At 36.7% G+C, this 18,185-nt stretch overlaps 1 protein-coding gene across 1 annotated transcript in view; it reads right to left on the reverse strand.

The window, feature by feature from the left end:
• The window catches only part of CPNE8 (copine 8), a 110,011-nt gene that overhangs the window by 45,546 nt on the left and 46,280 nt on the right, over positions 1–18,185 (reverse strand). Inside the window, exons 7-9 of the mRNA XM_085297832.1 lie at positions 10,292–10,355; positions 6,035–6,138; positions 4,137–4,241 (exon numbers count right to left, since the gene is read on the reverse strand). Coding sequence (XP_085153958.1) covers positions 4,137–4,241; positions 6,035–6,138; positions 10,292–10,355 — 273 coding nt within the window. The remainder of the gene's footprint in view (positions 1–4,136; positions 4,242–6,034; positions 6,139–10,291; positions 10,356–18,185) is intronic.

The raw sequence follows: 18,185 nt of genomic DNA on the forward strand, positions 1-18,185 counted from the left end.
ATGACAAGCAAATAGTCAAATTTGAAAACAWAAATCTCCCAAATTAAAGGATCTATTTTAATACAGTTACTTGAAGAGAGGATTCCGTAAAATGCAAATACTATAAAGTGTATATACTGCAAATACAACATCTCTAGTGAAATACAAGGAAAACTGTATCAGGGTGGAAATAATATATAGCTATATCTTCTTTTAGTACAGAAATTTTACATATACATACATATGTGTATATATATATAAAATTTGACAAAGTAAGGACAAATACATATATATAAAAAAATTTAAATCCAATAGTTGATGATAATGAACCTAGTCAGCATCAGATGAAGTGAGGCTTGGGACAGAAAAATAATGCCCCCAAGATTTCTATCTTTTTAACAATGATTTGCTTTTTTTCCCCCCCTTTAGAAGACTGATCCACATGAAGTGAAGTCATCAGGTCTGTGGTATTATCAGAGGTGACAGGAATCCAAGGAATTACTTTAAAACTTACTTCCACAGAAGCCAGTCCCCATTCTTCATATAAGAAATGGTTCAATTTTATTTACTAAAAACGTATTCTTTGGGGATAASGTTGATTAACAGCTGAAATTATGTACGCAAAGATATTCGAGTCTAGATTTGTTTCACTTTTTTTTTTTTTGATTCCCAAAAAGGCAGAGAAAGAATTAGTTCTTCTCCAATTAAAGTTTAAAGGCTGTGACCAGACCATTTATTATATTTTATCCTTCTCATTTCAGTTTGGGGTGGAGTTATATTAGAATTCCAGCAGAGTAAAGTGAAAATTGCTCTGCTGTGGAATGAAATCAAGAACAGTTCCAAACCTACTTTATCCAAACAAATATTTGGCCTTTGAAAGGAAACTGCTTAAATTTAGTTAGAAAGGCAATTATCACAAAGAGTTTTTTTCACTAGACATATATCATTTTACTTTCAGATTTCAGAGACTGTTACTTTTAAGACAGACAAGACACACTAGTAAGTTAAGACTCACGAAAGTGTCAATAGGAACAACTCCTCTTTCAGTAAAGCTCCTCTCTCAAAACTTATTTCATATTAGAAAGACTGATCACAGATCCTGCATTTCACTCATTTTGTCTGATACGTGCAAGGATATACGCAAGATATTAAAGGCCTTCCAAATCTGCAAATGCTGATAATTGACCATGCACAGCATTGCTAGTATGTCTTAAAGGACTCAGCCTGGAGGGTGATATCTCTGTTTTAATTTAAAAAATCAAGCTCATTCAAGATTGGGATTTAGGATGATTCTGTCTTAAAACTTTCATAAAGAAAATAACAGAGTATAAGTGCCACTGGAGAGCTCATCTTAGGAAAGAGAAATAAGAGAATAAAATTTTTAGAGATGCACTGAAATTCCTGGTATGGCTGAAAAGATATTGTCTGATTATATCGTTTGAGAAATGCAAAATTAATTCTGACCTTTTCGCAATGAAAAATGGATAGAGCTCACTCAGAAGTTTAAAATAGCAGCCGAAGATTTATTCTCCCAAAAAGCAAATGAAAGAAGGAATAGAAGAATTCTGATATATTCTTTCAATGACATTATTCTCACCCTACACGTCACAGAATCCAGAGTGCCAAAATTTGATCTGTGAAACTATCATGATCTGAAAGTGACATCTGGGTTCTGTGTTTTTGTGTGTTATCATGTGAGTTTAGGAATCTAATCCTTGCCTTTAGAAAGACAAGTTTTCAAATAAAGAACCCCCGAAACCTTTGGATGCTTCTTTTAAATCATCGGCTAATTTGAATGAATCTGACAGCTGAAGAATATTTGTTGATCTGAAGCATGATGATATCAGCAAGATAAGGGTTTCATGGAGTCATTTATTCATAAGACACTCACTGAGCACATTATGTTGAAAGCATTCAAAGTAGAATCAACAAGAGAAAACAGTAGTTATACTGTAATTTGAAGCATGCTATCATACTTTTTAATTCTGCTTTGCAATGCTGCAGTTTTTTCAATATACCTGTATAACAATCTCTTTTTTAATTATTATGAAAACCTTTTCGCTTTAATACAATAAATAATGCAGTTACCAGAGACTAGGGTCTTGAGCACTATTTTGCTTAAGCTTGATGCACATGAATCCTTGTACACTTTAAATATTTTATTTGATTATAATGTATTTATTGTGAAATTAACACATGTTTTTGTATCTAAATGAAAGAGTAACCAATGCCGTTTATAAGGACTTTAAAATGTACTACCCAGGAAGAGCGTTAGGAATGTAGGGGAACCCTTTTTCCTTTAATCAGCTTGAAGGAACTTGACAGTATCATAGATACAATAAAGTATCTAGGACCTAAAAGCACACGTTAAGAATGAGCATTCTCCAAAAGAATGATAAAGAAATACCCATTTTTCTAGTAAAAAACAAACAAAACGTCTATTAGCTTTTGATGTTTTAATAAGCAGTTTATAAAGATTTATAAAGACCTTTAAGTGTATTACTGTGAAAGCACTCTGCTTAGCTTAGCAAACACAAGTACTTCTTACTCTTCTGCTTCTTGACTACTCTTGACTTCCTCTTGACTTCCGAGATTCAGTCAACTAAAGCACAGGTCAGTACAAGTTTTGGTTTCTGTTTATTCCTTTATATTAGCTAGGAAATGAAAAGAACATATCCCAGAAACACTAGGCACAGCTGAAATAATTTTATTTTATGCATTTCACTGAGTAATTAGGTTGATAAAATAACACAATAGAGATATAACATGGCAAAAACATATGCTCTTATAGTAGCATAAAATGTACATGAACAAATGATAATTTCATTAATGGAGGCTGAAAATAAAAGTTGAGGCAGAGAAGAAAAGTAACTACTTAAAAATCCAATCTAAAGATCATTTAAAAGACTCACTTATAGGAAAATCATCAACTAGAATAAAGTATTATTTAATTTCCTTATATTCAGCAATACATTTCAATACAGAATTAGGCTTCTGCTGACAGGAACACTGGTTCAGGGTCAGAGGAATGCAGTACTACACTCCTCTTTCATCTTAATCAATAATATAAGTACCTTAGGTTATATAAGATAATAAGGCATGATCATACCATCTCATCTCAAGTTAGTAAAATAAAAACAATGTTCACGAGTTACATGACATTCAAACATTATTTCTGAATTGTTGCCTTTGAAATGCAGCCATGCAAATTTTGCATGTTTTATGGTTTTTATCCTTTATCTTTCATTCAGCCTATGTAAAGCTGAATAGAACGTTTAGTACATCTATCCATCTATCTGTCTCCTTATCTACTGCATGCAGCTTTAAGACTACTCATATTTTTACTCTAGTCTTCATATATGTCCTTCACATCTCCTTCATTATTTTAATCTAAATACTATATTATGTGCTGCTAAAAGAATTAAGACTAATTGATGATATATATATATATATATATATGCTTCCCCACAGCCTTGCTGAGAGGAATAATTCTAGTACTCCAAATTTGAGGTAGCAGACAGAAACTACCAGATATTTAATTGCTATATTGCTATACAGTAATAAAACCAATACATCAGTGCATTTCAAAAATATGAGTGGTGACAATATAACAAGTCATCAACGTGTAGTTAAACATTTTTCCTGTTGATGTTGTCAGAAGTTAACTTCCATTTTCCAGAGTCTAAAAATATCCATACTTCCTGGACTTAACTGATTTGCTTTGTAATGGTATTACTATAATGTTTTTCAAAGATGTATTCTTCTATATGGGAAAGCTGACAACTTCAAATCTGACCATGATGACAACTACCATCTGAGTTTCTCATCGACTTACCAATGTACTTTAACGGCTTTAATTTATCAGCATCTTCTGAAGTAACAGTGTTTACCAAGGAAGGCAGATCATCAGTGCTCACTTTCCATTAAAACATTACAAAAAATGCCTGTGTGTACCAGTAATAGTGTCCTTTCTTCACATTAGTCTGTCTTTCTAACTGTTCCTTTCAAAATGTTGATTAAATAATCTAAATGGTATCAATAATTAAATTGCCTAGATAATGTTGCATACAGAAGAATATAAATGTTAGGAAAAAAACTGTATGCTAAGTATGCTAAGCATTAAAAAGTATGCTAAGAAAGCTGTGTCTATAGCTTACCGGTCATAGTCTCCGTTACACAGTGCTCTGACAGAGATCTTGAATGCCTGCCACACTGGATTTAATGTATTTTTCACAACTTCTGTTTTGTGGCAGATCGTAAAACTGTAATAAAAAAGGTATATTTTGTATTTATGTACTTCTTCTTTGTAATCAAACCAGGAATCAAAACAGCTGAAATCTGTATTCATTGACACAACATACAAACAAAATCTAAGAAAAAAGAAACACAATGCAACCAGGGAGAAGGGAAGCAACAAATACTGAGGAGGACAGACCTGTCTGAGAGCAATTTACTGTTTACAGAATAGGGTGCTAAGTAACTGTAAGCTTCATTCTTTTTTAAAAAAACAGTAACTTCTACAAGATTACAACCATTCAGTGAGTTATTTCAGGCAAGAGCACTTTTCACCCCACTTTTTTAAACAGCCCACTATACAGCCTGTCACAGATTCAAAAAGAAAGCAGTCTGGTAAAGATCTGACTCCAGCTTCATGATAAAGAAACTCAGTCAATGAAATCATGGTTTTCTAATGCTTGTACCCAGGATTATTTATATGATTTTAACCAGGAATGTCTCAGGTAAAACATATAAGCCTCCACAAGACCCCATGTTCACCTTCTCCCAGATAAAATATAACAAATTGTTTTAATGCATTCTGTTTTCTCTAAATGATGCAGAAATAAAATAAATCTTTTGGATCCTTACCTTGGGAAGTGAAGTATTTAAAAAGAAATAGGAGGTAAGATCACTGTTGAAATCATTACTGAAACTCTAGAGACAGATGTAACTGAAGTTCTTCCTTAGAAGGAATACCTTCCTTAAGCTCCAAAAGCTTAGTTTTTAACCTGGTTATTATTATGAAGGCCTGTCTGAAGCTATGAGACACAGAGGGGAGCACCAGCGCCATGGAAGAAGTGCTGCCCCTAGCCCCCTGACAGATTCAGGAAACTAATAGAGAAAGCAGCTCACCACTCACCACTCAGAAGGAAGCAGTGAAGAATGATACTCAAGGCCAAGAGCAACCACACACACCATCATTCCCAATATTGCCCAGAGAAATTCTATTAATGACCTCAACGTCACAGTGGAGCCATAACTCCTTCAGGCTTCCAATCTAAGATATTCAGTATTGATTCAGGAAACTGTTCCTGACAGGGAATAGACATGCATATACTCATACGGAGAACTTCTCCAGTTAAGCTGGTGAAAGAAGTGATACATGACTAGCCTTTGGTTTGAGACAACGTTCTATGTGAGGATGGTTAGTTTCCAAGAAAACTTAATTGCCAACAGACCACCACATAAACAGTATGCCGACCAGAAGTCAGCCTGTCAGGTCTTAGTAGCAGAACAGAGGAGACTGATCTACTTTAATGAACTAAAGTGTGGATGTAGCCAACAGCCACCTCTAAACAAAATTTTCTGTTGTGAGGTATTTTCAAATTCTTCTATTTCCTAGAACTCTGTCCAAAAGGTAAAAGACAGTTTCAAATATTCAGTATAAAAATAGTTTCAAATATTCAGTATAAAGAAATTTTACCTAAAATAATTTATGAGTGTTAGTATTCTTCTACAATTTTTTTTGAGAAATCTGTTTCATTTTAAGGCATGATACGTATTAGCAAAAGCCACGCGATTTAATAATTATTATTGTTAATTTTCATAGTGTTCCATCTACTGTATGTTCAACTGTTAAAATCCCTAGTTGTAGCATTTGATGTCTGTTACAACAGTTTTATTTCAATACTGCATAACATGATATATTTAAATTCAATAAATATTACAAATGAAAAAGTTTAATCAGACAAATATCAAAAAATGAAAACTATACCATCAACTATAAATATGTTGTCTTCTGTTAAACAGCAGAAATACTTAACATGCATCTATCTACCTGCCATCTTCATTGCTCCGATGAAATACAAGGAAAGGATCAGATTTCCCAAAGAAGTCCTTCTTGTCTAATTTGTTCGCACAAAATTGCATTAGAACTGAATCCTGAAATGGGTAATACAGAAAAATTACATATAGCATGCAACCTGCAAATATTATAAAAGAAAAACCCCAAAACAACTGACTGCTAATCACTCCAACAGAAAACAAAAAATGAGAGAAGCTTCCACAAAAGACCATGGAAGATACCAAATACACTAATTCTGGCAATAAATAAGGAGAAAAGTTTCTTCACTGTGGCCAGGCAGACTAATAGGTCACACGTGGTCATCCTTTAGGGCAGAATCAATTACAAGGTAAGAATGCCTGAGAGGCTATAAATGCAAGACTTAAAGACAAACCTGAAGACTCTCTAGCTGACTGAGGCAAGGCCAGCTGGAAAGTCTGTTTCATAAACAAGCCTACATGTCACTACATCAGCAGCAACAGGAGGACAAATGAAAATACGGTCCACTGCTAAATGCAGGGAGTTCTGAAGCCTTCCTGATAAAGGATACGGATGAGGCTGAGGTAATTAGTCATCTTCACCTTGGTCTTTACAGCTAAGATTTGCCTTCAGGAATCTTAGGCACCTGAGACCAGTGAGAAAGTTGACAGCAAGAAGAACTTAACTCTTGGTAGAGGAGGATCAGGTGAGAAAATATTTGAACAGATTGGACATCCAGCAAGTCTGTGGGACCTGACAGGAGGCACCCAAAAGTGCTGAGGGAGCTGGATGGTGTCACTACAAGGCCACTCTCAATTATCATAGCATTCAGGGGAGGATCCTGAGGCCTGCAAGAAAGCAAATGTCATTCCTGTCTTTGAGGAAGGGTAAGAAGGTGGATACAGGTCAGCCTCTCCTAGATCATCTAGAAGGTGATGGAGCAAATATGCTGGGAAATGGTTTCCAAGACTAAATACAAGATAACCAAGAGTTGTCAGCATGTAATTATGAAGGGGAAATCACGCCTGATCAACCTTCTATGATATGACTGGTTTGGTGGATGAGATGAGAACAGTGGAGGTGGTTTATCTTCGCTTCAGCCACACTGCTCCACACTGTTGCACATAACATTCTCACAGACAGRGTGATGAAGTACAAGCTAGATTGTCAGCGAGGTGGACTGAAAACTGGCTGAACTGCAAGGCTCAAAGGGTTTTTATCTGGGAGCACAAAGCCCAGTTCTGGCTGGTCACTAATGGTGGCCAGTCACTAGAGGTGTWCCCCAGGGGTCGATCCTGGGGCCAATGTTGTGTAATATCTTCATTAATGACCTGGCTGATGGGACAGAGCACAGCCTCAGCAAGTTTGCTGATGATGCAAAACTGGAAGGAGGAGCTGACTGGCTAGATGGTTGTGCTGCCATTCAGAAGGACCTCAACAAGCTGGAGAAACAGGCCGACAGGAACCTCATGAAGTTCAATAGAAGGAAATGCAATGTCCTACAACTGGAGGGGAATAATCCTGTGCACCAGTGCATGCTGGGGAAAGACCAGCTGGAGAGCAGCTTTGCAAAGAAGGACCTGGGGGACAAGCTGAACATGAGCCAGCAATGTGTCCTTGAAGCGAGGACAGCCAACAGCTTCCTGGGCTGACTTACGGAGAGTGCTCCCAACAGGCTAGGAGAGGTGATCGTTCCCCTCTGCTCAAAACTGGTGAAGCCACATCTGCAGTGTTACATCCAGCTCTGAGCTCCCCAGCGCACAGAAGACAAGGACATATTGGAGTAAGTCCAGCAAAGGCTGGACCAAAAGATGATTAAGGGACTAGCGCATCCATCACATGAGGAGTGGCTGAGAAAGCTGAGATTATTTAGCCTCCAGAAGAGAAGGCTTGGAGGATCTTATGTATGGCAGTCTACTGATGGGAGAGAGTAAAGAAGTCTGACTCTTCTCAGTAGCATCCAGTGGAAGGATAAAAGGGAATGGGCACAAACTGAAATAGAGAAACTTCTGCTTGAACATAAGAATACGATTCTCTACTCTGAGGGTGATTAAACACTGCAGCAGGAGAGTCTGTGGTGTCTCAGTCTTTGGGCATACTCAAAACCTGAATGGACCTGGTCCTGAACAACCTTCCTGAACCAACCCAGCTTTGAGCAGGGGGCTCAGACTAGATGATCCCCTAGAGGTCCCTTCTAACCTGAATAATATTATGATTCTAAAAATCTTTGCTATTCTGAATATTAACCATAAAACTTTGGCAAAAAGCTCAGAATACCAGACAAGAAATAATCCAAATACTGAGTAACTTTAGGTAACATAGTAACACAAAGAAAGTATGCTACAGATGGTGACAGAGTGCAAGAGACTGCTAAAACCACCTGCAGGAGAGCATGACAGAGACTGAGAAAAAGTGGAGAAGAGAGTGCAAGAAAGACAGACACTCAGCATCAAATATTTTGTAAGCTCCCATCACTGATTTGGAACCAAAGTGGTCATGTAAGTGAGTTTTGACTGGGGTGAATCTGGAAGAACATGAAAGTCTTGGAAGGCACCTAGCATTTGTCCACAATAAGGGGAAGGAAAAAAAAAAAAGCCCAATCTGATGATGGGTTTAAGGGCATGTATTTGTCACTTTTAAGTGACACACTTTCAAGTGTGCTACAATTGGAATAGCAATGTTAGTCTTGACAGAGTATTCGGAAAAAAGTCTGTCATCTCTTCTAATAGAGGCAATAAATGCTCAAGGTATTGGCAAACTTGCCTTAAGAATGGTTAAGTAGGAGCACTACTTCTGCAGCAAAGTAATTAAATAATATATCCATTTTGTCATCTGACAAAGCATGAACAAGTGGCTCAGTTCCTTCTTCCAAAAGTCTAAGTCCATGTAATACAAAGAAGAAAGACTGACACTTTTCATGATCATACTTATCATTTGTACTAATAACACAGGAAATTCCTGATGTTAAAACCTCTGTATAAGAGAGCTCAGTGCCAACTTTCATCTTATCAGATTTGGTAACTTTGTATTTGCTGATATATTCTCCGGGAGTGACTTAAACAGACTAAGTACCAGGTAAGTTAGTAAAAAAAAATTACTATTGCATAAATATAAAAAATTACCCTGTAAAAATGTCAAAAGTTCTATAAGACATAAAGTATTACCTGTTCTCACCAAATTTCATAAAATAAGCCCCACAAACAAATTCCTTCAAGCCTCAAGATATTTTTGCAGGTTTATGTAGCTGATCTAATTCTCTCCAATTCATCTGTATATTCACATCAAATGCCTGATATTTCTTTATTAAGATTTGCTTGCTATCTTGTTATTGCAAATTCTTCTCAGATGCACCTTACAGCCTCATTCCATGTATACCACACCTTGACAATCTCCTCAAAACTCCCCTTCATACATTGACCATTCTTAATCAGCCATATCTATAATCCTTTCTCATTCTTCCTTCCGCACTCTATTTCTCCATGATCTACAGCTTCCTGATAGTTCCTTCAGCTCTGGGAAACAACTGAGCTAGCCTAACCTTCACATGTTTTCTGAATCAATAAGCCTGATTCAGCAACCTTCCTCTTTTGTCCAATTCAGTCCTTCAGGAGCACTGGGAGAGGGAGAACTGGTGACTCACCTGGGGAAGGACATGACCACACCACGTCTCTTCCCTCAACCAGCCAAATTCCCTGGTTTGTCCCATACACTGAGATATTCCTTAGTTTTCTTTTAAATAAGTAGGCACCTGGCATTAATAGGCTAAGGCAATCTTCTTTAAAGAAAATTGTTTAAACTTTTATTTTATGTAGATCCTTTAAATATCTTATTAACATTTTCCAATAAACATTAATTTTCTATTTCTAAGAAAAAAAGATTCACAGTAAACATAAACCTTTCTACTTATCAGGTTAAAAAGCAAGAATTTTACTTTGATGTTCTTGCAACATCAATATCCTATAACAGATATTTGATTCCATGGCTGAAATAGATAGATCTTTGTTAAATTTGGAGATTAAGAGATTAAAATATGATTAACTATTTTGGGAAACAAAGACTAAACTTAAAATTCATTAAGAAAACAGAAACTTTTTGTTTCAAATTGTTCTCTGCTTCTTTTTTTACTACCTAAAAATAACAGTAACCAATAGGAAAAAAATACCACTACAGATATCATAAAATGGCAATTTATTCACTGTACTGTTGACAACCTGGTCAGGTTTAAACCACAGAATCATTTTATTTTTCTAAAGGGAATGAACACACGCTTACTCTGCAACAGCTCAGTTCCTCTGCTGTTACTATAACTGTTCCACATTTCTTCCCAGGAATTCCTCTACAAGAAAAAAAAAACATGTGTATCACCTCATTAATTTAATATCATTTATGAAAATTAAAACTGACAAAGGCTAACATAATAAAGTAAATTTTCAAGTAATAAAACTTATGGCATACTATACAGTTTCACTTTTCTCTCATTTGTCCTGTGTAAAAAAAGTTGGTTTACCTTAAGTGAACTGGTAAATGAATTATATATTTCTTTTAATTAGTATGAAACAAATTAGTTTAAACCTATGTAATTTCAAAGGAAATAGCACAAAAACTTAAAATGGGATGAGGTAACTATTTTCAACCCTCCTATTGAGATTTACAGACAACTCTACAACTTACAGATTTGTGAAAAAACTTCCTTTTCCAAATTTTCCTTAAACAAAATGCCAAAAATAAATTTAAAATTATACATTAGTATTATTCTGCAATGTCATTTATTCTGAAATGCTTATGAAAGTACATAGTTTATTTTCAAGAAAGAGGTAAAGGTAGAAATACTAAATAAATACTAAATAAAATACTAAATAAAATTACTTTCCAAAAAGGCATTAAGATAAATTACATTTTCAATTTGATTATACTTTTTAGGTTATTCTAAGAGAACTACGGGGCACTCATGTTCTTCTGTTATGACATAATATCAAATATCAACTTACTGTTGTTCTTATTTTCACTTAGTATTCTCCTTAATCCTCAATAGCCTACTTTTGACACATCAAGTAAGTTCAGCAAGGCAGTGGTATGGCAAAGCATTCCAGAAATGAGTAAAGTAAGGCAAAAGGTACTATATAATTTTAATTTTTAAGCAATATTATGCCATAGTCTCTGTAAACTGCATAGATGAGAGAGGAGAGAAAGAGAGATGGAAGAAAAAGAGACAGAGGGAAGGGAGTGACAGAAGTAGAGAAAGAGGAAAAGAACTCGTGGGAAACCAGTTCCTATGAGCAGGCTAAAGTTTAGAAATTAGGAATAGAGGAGCAAAAAATGTTGCAAGGTTATGCGAGGATTTTGAAAGTTCACTGAAACTCGTTTACAAGTTAATGTCAAATTTTATAAGCAAAATGCTGCTCCTGTACTGCAGCAGTTATTTGCTGGTAATCAGAGATACATGACTCTTCTTCTGCACCTGGTATCCTCAGTGCAACAAGAAAGCCTCATTACAGAAGAAAAAACATGTGAGGATTTAAATATATACAAAACTTGTGAGATCCTTCCATTCAATGTGGCATGACTTAAGTACCATACTTAAGACCAAGTAGTAGGAGCTTCCTACAACATCGGAAAAACAATTGAAAAACCGGTCATTCCAAATGTTACATCGTATGATTTATAGCTTTTATCAGCTTCTTCAAATCATCTGTTCTTAAATGTCACCCTTCAAAGCCTCGAGGCCTGAAAAAATATCCATTTTAGTCCCTGTAGCAATGGGATATTGAAATTGAAAACTCAAACTATGTTTTTCTTTTGAATAGTACTTCTTAAAGCTTCAAAATTTTTTGAACTTCAGTAGTAACAACAGCAGTGGAAATGACTTAGTTGGAACAGCAATATTGGCCTCACATGGTAAAACATTTCAAGAATCAAATGACCATGGCTCCTGTTTTAACAGGTAGGAAATAGAAATCTCAGAGGTCTAATTAAAAAGCAAGGGTTCCCAGCATCAGAACTCTGCAGGTTATGCCAACTCAAATAGAAATCATCAGTATCAGAATTACCATTACCTTAACTAAAATTCTTGCTACAGAGGCACTTGAGCCTAGCTAACAATAACATCAAGGATATATTTGAGAGAGAGTCTGGACAGCTCAGCATTTAGAAGAAAAAGCATCACACATTTCCTTTAGTGTGAGAAGTCGGTTAGGTTTATTCTACTTCCAAAGGACTACTGGATCAGAAACTAGATCATGAGAAATACAGCTCTGACCACCCCCTAAGAGCTCTAAGACCAAGTAACGAGTGAATCCCATTTCTGATGCACTGGTCAACAAAGAGTTGCTATTTGACAGAGGAGAACCTCGCACCACCTTCCTTTACAGATGTAACACATGGCAGTCAGCACCTGCCTATCTCAAAACTGACACCAGTTCTGAGTGCACATGAAAGCACTAATGTGAAGGCGTGCTTCACCTGGCTTCTGAACATGGAGGCCAAGGGAGGCCCAACTGCAAGAAATATACACCTGGTGTTACTACTCTGAAAGATGGCGGAAACTGTAGCGGTAAACCCTCAAAGATATTTGGATATGTATCAGAAGAGAAGGGAATTTCTGGTTGTTGAGCAGACATAATGCTGAGAAGTACTTACAGTATGATCATATCTGAAAGCATCTGCGGAAAAGTTTGGCTTAATGTATCACTAAGGTGCCAAAGGTCATATGCCTTATAAAAGAAAGAAAATTTCACCACAATGGCTGGCCAAGAGGTGAAAAACTTAATCAAGATCTGCACAGAACTTCACAATAGAAAAAAAAGCCCTTATTATTCAGAAATTGAAAACACGAAATAACCTTTTCAGTTTGTGATACTATTAAGTAAGAATTTTGTATGCTTGTCTTGAGACTACAAGTCTGAAAAAAGACTGGGTGACTAAAGAGTTTATTCTTTTACACATTCTCCTACAAGCAACAACAAAAAAATCTTAAATGTAGTATCAGCATCCTGACAAAGATTTCAGCAGCAACAGATCAGCCAAATGGAAAGACCTTTAACTAGCAATGATGCCATGTGAGAAAATGCAAAAAAGTCAGGTTGGCTTTATCACTGTATGAAGACACATAACTTTCAGATTAATCATTACAGAGCCAATCCTTCCAAGTGACATGCAAATACTGACTAATAATATCTTAAACATGAGGATGCAAGAGCTCTATCTGTTTAAAGCCAGAATGGGGCACAACTGCTAATCTGCTTTAGCTTTAGCTTCTCTGGCCTTGAGTTGCAGTGGAATTCATTCTGTAGCCCTAAAGTGACAACGTGGTGTTTATCTTCAGGCAAACTGAATTCTAAGATTCTCTGGAAAAGCTTATGGGTTAGAGTCTATGAAGTATAATGAAGCATTCTATATGGCATATCCTCTGTCTATTCTGTCCAACACTGCTAGTTACCGTATATTCAGATATAGAAAATATGTCAGTCTGGATGTGAATAGGGTGGGTGCAAACTGAATAAAGGAAAGTAAAATGTGAGGAAGACCTATCAGTGGGCCCTACTGCTTTGAGGGCCCAGAATCTGATGGTCTTCTATAGTGACTAATTTTTAGGTCATTTAAAATGCTTTGCTGGCAGAAATTGTTAAAGAACAGGGTTCACTTGAGGCCTCTGATAATATAAGCTATGGAATGAAAGATTTTGTCTTTATAGCAAATGGGAAGATGCCCAAAGACAGCAAAGTAACCGCAGTCTTTGAAGAACACAGAACTGTTACGGGAACTGAACACAAAGCCACTATCAAATAAACTATTTAGTTTATTTGATAGTCTCTCTAGACCATAGCTTGGACTATCCTCTCCTTAGAACAGGGGATTCCACCAGATTGAGACATCACACCTACAGCACTGAAGAAATTCAAAAGGACACTCTGAAGACTACTTAGGCCTTAATAAAGACTGAAAGTAGGACCTACTCAGAGTCAGTGAAAAAGTCAGAAAAATAAGACAATCTTCCCAGGAATTTGAACTTGAAAACATGTCTGTAATTTTACAAGTTGAAACTGCAGTGAGGCAGAGAATCTAACGTTTTTTCAGATCATTCCAAAATTTACAGGCTTATCACTGAATTTACAGAACTGGCCTTCTGGCAATCAAAACCACAAATAAGAGGATCAACAAGTATATAAGAAGTCCTTATTCCAGGGTTCAGAGAGTTTTCTATCAGTTGTACTGGCAACAAGATGACAGGAGAAAGAATGTTCCAAAACAGGCCAGTTGGCCTAATTAACAGGCAATGGCAATCATATGTGAATAGCTGGTGTAGAATGCTCATTAAGCTATGCATGGTTCTATCTTCTCATTAAAGGGATTCCCAAGAATGCACTTAGCAGATTCTGAAAGAAGTATTGCTCAGACTGATAAATGTGACAAGTATCATCTATCTAGGAAGGCAATACACGCAAATATCCATTTCAGGATAATTTCCAGGAAGATGACAGTCTCTTCATGGAAAAATACAGTTGAACTACTTCTGAAAGTAGATATATCTGCACCTCATCCTTGCATGTTAATAAAACTAGGGCATGCAAGGCCAGTCTGAGTTAATCTTACACATAGCGCTTGTGTAAGCCTCATCAACTTTCTCTTCCTGGTCAGGTGGCCACAACAGTGTCTCCCATGTTAGCCTACCCTTAGATCTTTACCCATAAGCTCTTGACTGCCTCCTCCTCCACCCCTAGGCAGAGCTCGATGCATTCCAGTTGCTCTCTCACATAAAGAGCAACTCCACCACCTCACCTCCCTGGCCTGTCTTTCCTAAAAAGCACATATCCATCCATGACAGCATTCCAGTCTTGGATTCAGATGAATCCAGTAATCCAGTAGGTAAAGAGAGTAAATATTACAGTTAAAATGACAGCTTCCCATTTCATCTGTCTTGTCTGAGTAGTTCTATTTTTCAAGAGAAATTAGCCAGGGGAAATGCTCAGCTCTGTACTTGGCCAGTCTGTGAAACAAAGCATAGCACTAAAGAGCTATGCTCTTTAAGTCAAAAGCTTAGAGTCACAGGGATAACAGGGTAGTGCAGTATAATGTGGGGAGCCAAAGTCTTCTGAGGCAGATTGCACCAAATTTAAAACTTGTCATACTAAAAAAACTGAGAAGGAGGTTCAGGAAATATCCTCACACCTGCCAACAGCAAGTAGCGTTGGCTACAAGCTGGCAGTGCAGAATCCATGGTGCTAGAAAGAGCAACAAAACTACAATCATGCCTGTGCTGAAGGCAAAAAAGAAAATTATGTAAGCATGTGTGTCTTTCATTGAGAAGTACAGACACAGTATGTGTTTCAACCTAACAAACCACTGCAATGGTGATCCTCCAGGCTTGAGATGCTTTCAATTAATTGTGCTGAGATGGAGGAAGAGTATATCCTCTCAAGAGTAGACTTTTTAGAATGTCCCCTGGCAATGAGCAGTTTGACTTGGCCTTGGCTAGTTCATGGTGGCCATGTGCTCCTGGATCAAACAAGGCTTGATTAAGGCTTTTGATTCACAAGGCTTTTGTGGATTTCTATAGTAGATATATCTGAAATTTAAGTTTCCAATCCATCTCATTTTCATTTTGAAAGAATGTAAGAATTTATTTGGATGCCAAAAAGAAGATGGAATTCAAGCCACTTAAACAGAAAAAGTGTCACTTCAGTAGGGTAGCTGATTGGAGTTAGAAGAGCACTGGACATTGTCTTCCATATACATCCATGAGCAGAGAACAGAAAAGGCAAACTGTTAACAAACTAGCGGTAGCGTGGACAGAAAAAGTTCTCCAACCACAAGTGACAGGACAAAGACTATTCAAAGTGTAAAAGGGGAATTTCATACTAGAGACCTAGTCAAAGTAGTCAACGGAATTCAAAGTGCAATTCACTGTGGCAGTTAGCACAGTCAATTGGCGTAGCTGTTAGCATAAGCCTGCGACCTTTTGTTTAAGTAGAAGTAAATAAAATATGATCAACCTCTTTTGCAGAAAAACAGATTAGTGTTTGTGTGCTCAAGAAAACTGACAGCCAAGCTATGCAAACAACCTGTTCATCATCAAAAAGTGTGAGTATTTTCAGAACAAGCAGATTGTGTGTGCCAAAAATGCTGACAGCTAATCAGAAAATGACAGTGCAATCTGAATGGACTAATCACCAACAAGGTATTTTTTGTCCAACTCTGTAACTAAATAAACTTAACAATGTTGGAAATAACTAGAGTACTTCAAAGACTCTGGGGCAGGGGAGACCCCATGACCGTGCACCAGGATTCAGGACCATCTCTCCAACCTCTGAGGAAGCCAGGGAGTGAAACAAAACCTAGGGGACTCCAATGCCCTGCTGAGGCTTACACACAGTATGGCTAAATCTGCTGTGTTGATCTGCCTGGCTTTTCTCCTGGACCACATCATCTCTCCCATGGAACAGGGAGGTCATGTAAAGAACCCTAAGGCTAACTAATATGCCCGACTCTCCTGGAACACATTTTCTCTCCAACAGAACAGAGGAGTAATGTAATTTGTAGAATTCCTTACATCTGTGATTAAAGTGTCTTGGTATCCAAAGCCATTTACCATCCATATTGTCAGACCATGACATTCAACTACTTTTGGAGGAGATGATTCAGACATCATTGACTACGTTGACCAGATCAGCAGTGCCTATAAAAAGGAGATTATCATGGCTTACTTAGGGGTGGACAGCTACACTGCAGAAACCCATATTTAGCCAGACGAATTTCACCCAACATGTCTGTATTAGTCTGTAAGGGAAGTGTGCAACTTGTGCAGAAACATTTGAAGATATTTTAAAACAAGTAGTTTGCACACTGGCTGCACTATAGTGCATGTGATTCCATTTGGACAAGGAAATCACCCAAAGATTCCTCGTTATTTTGACCCCTACAGTGCATTCCTTGCCCCTCCAAGAAACGCTAGCTAACAGTGTCACATTTTAACCAAGCAATCCTATTCTACACCCCTGCTTTTCTGAAGGTTACTACTTAGTATGCCTAACCTCAGGGCTATTTCCTGGACAGATTTTTAAAAGTTTAACATTCAGACTAAGATTAAGTGTAAGAATCACAAACAGATGTTGTCTACCAACAACAATTTGCTTAAAGTAACCATTCTACATGAATGTATCAGAAATCTGATCAGCTGATTCTTTGGGGATTTTTTTTTTTTTTTTGAAATAGATAACAATTAGTTGTTTCCTACTCTTCTGCTATAGCCACAAGCTATTAAACAGTAATTTAACTCTTGTAATATTGGTGCAGTCCTTTGGTTTTAGGGTTTTTTTTTCATTTTAAGTTTTTAGCATTATGTTTTATATAATATTTACCTTATTGCAAATAACTTTTGATTAACCACTGAATTTGAAGGAAACTTAAAAGTTAACAATCATCTGCAAACCTGGATGACAACAGAAGATGACACAATCTTGAAGTACCTTTTCTGGGTAGTTTTTCAAGACATTTAAGTAAGAGAAAAGCAAAGTAGTACTAGTTTTTAACATACATTATATTACTGTGTGTATAGTTCTGTTTTCAAGTTTAGTATACTTGTAAGAGTTTTCCTCAGTCACATTGCAGACATTGTAACCTTTCACATGCCCAGAGTTGAAGATTTTATTTACCTTGAAAACGAAGTAATTTCCAGTGTGTACAGTCCTACTACTATACAGAAGGGAAATAAGGGATGTGTAATGACAATAATATGACTGTTCATGTCTACAATAACTAAGTCCTCCATGTAAAAATGAGTACTATTATAACTGTAAAGTGCTGGCATACTCTGGGGAAGTGGGGAGGCAGGAGAGATTTCAGGGGGGTTTACCAGGGACTTGTCATAAAGACTGAGTCTACAAATCAGGTGTCTGGACTATGTCTGATTTCCAAGGAATTCAGCAAAAATGCATTTATTAGCAACCTTAATTCTGAGTACTAAAGAGTACATGAATCATACTGCAAAAGGATGTTGTAGAAGTAAAGATAGTATCACTTATAGCATTCAGCAACAGAACTAACAGTTTACAGTTGCTAAAATGGTATTTGACTCAACTGCAGTTGACTGTAAAATAGAGAAATCAAACCAATGATGTATTTTGATAAAATACTATGAGAAATTTTTTGAGAAAGTCTTTTAGAAGTCTTT

The sequence above is a fragment of the Rhea americana genome, unplaced genomic scaffold, assembly GCF_003343005.1.
Source record: "Rhea americana isolate MKP2758 unplaced genomic scaffold, rheAme1 scaffold_1, whole genome shotgun sequence".
Classification (NCBI taxonomy): domain Eukaryota; kingdom Metazoa; phylum Chordata; class Aves; order Rheiformes; family Rheidae; genus Rhea; species Rhea americana.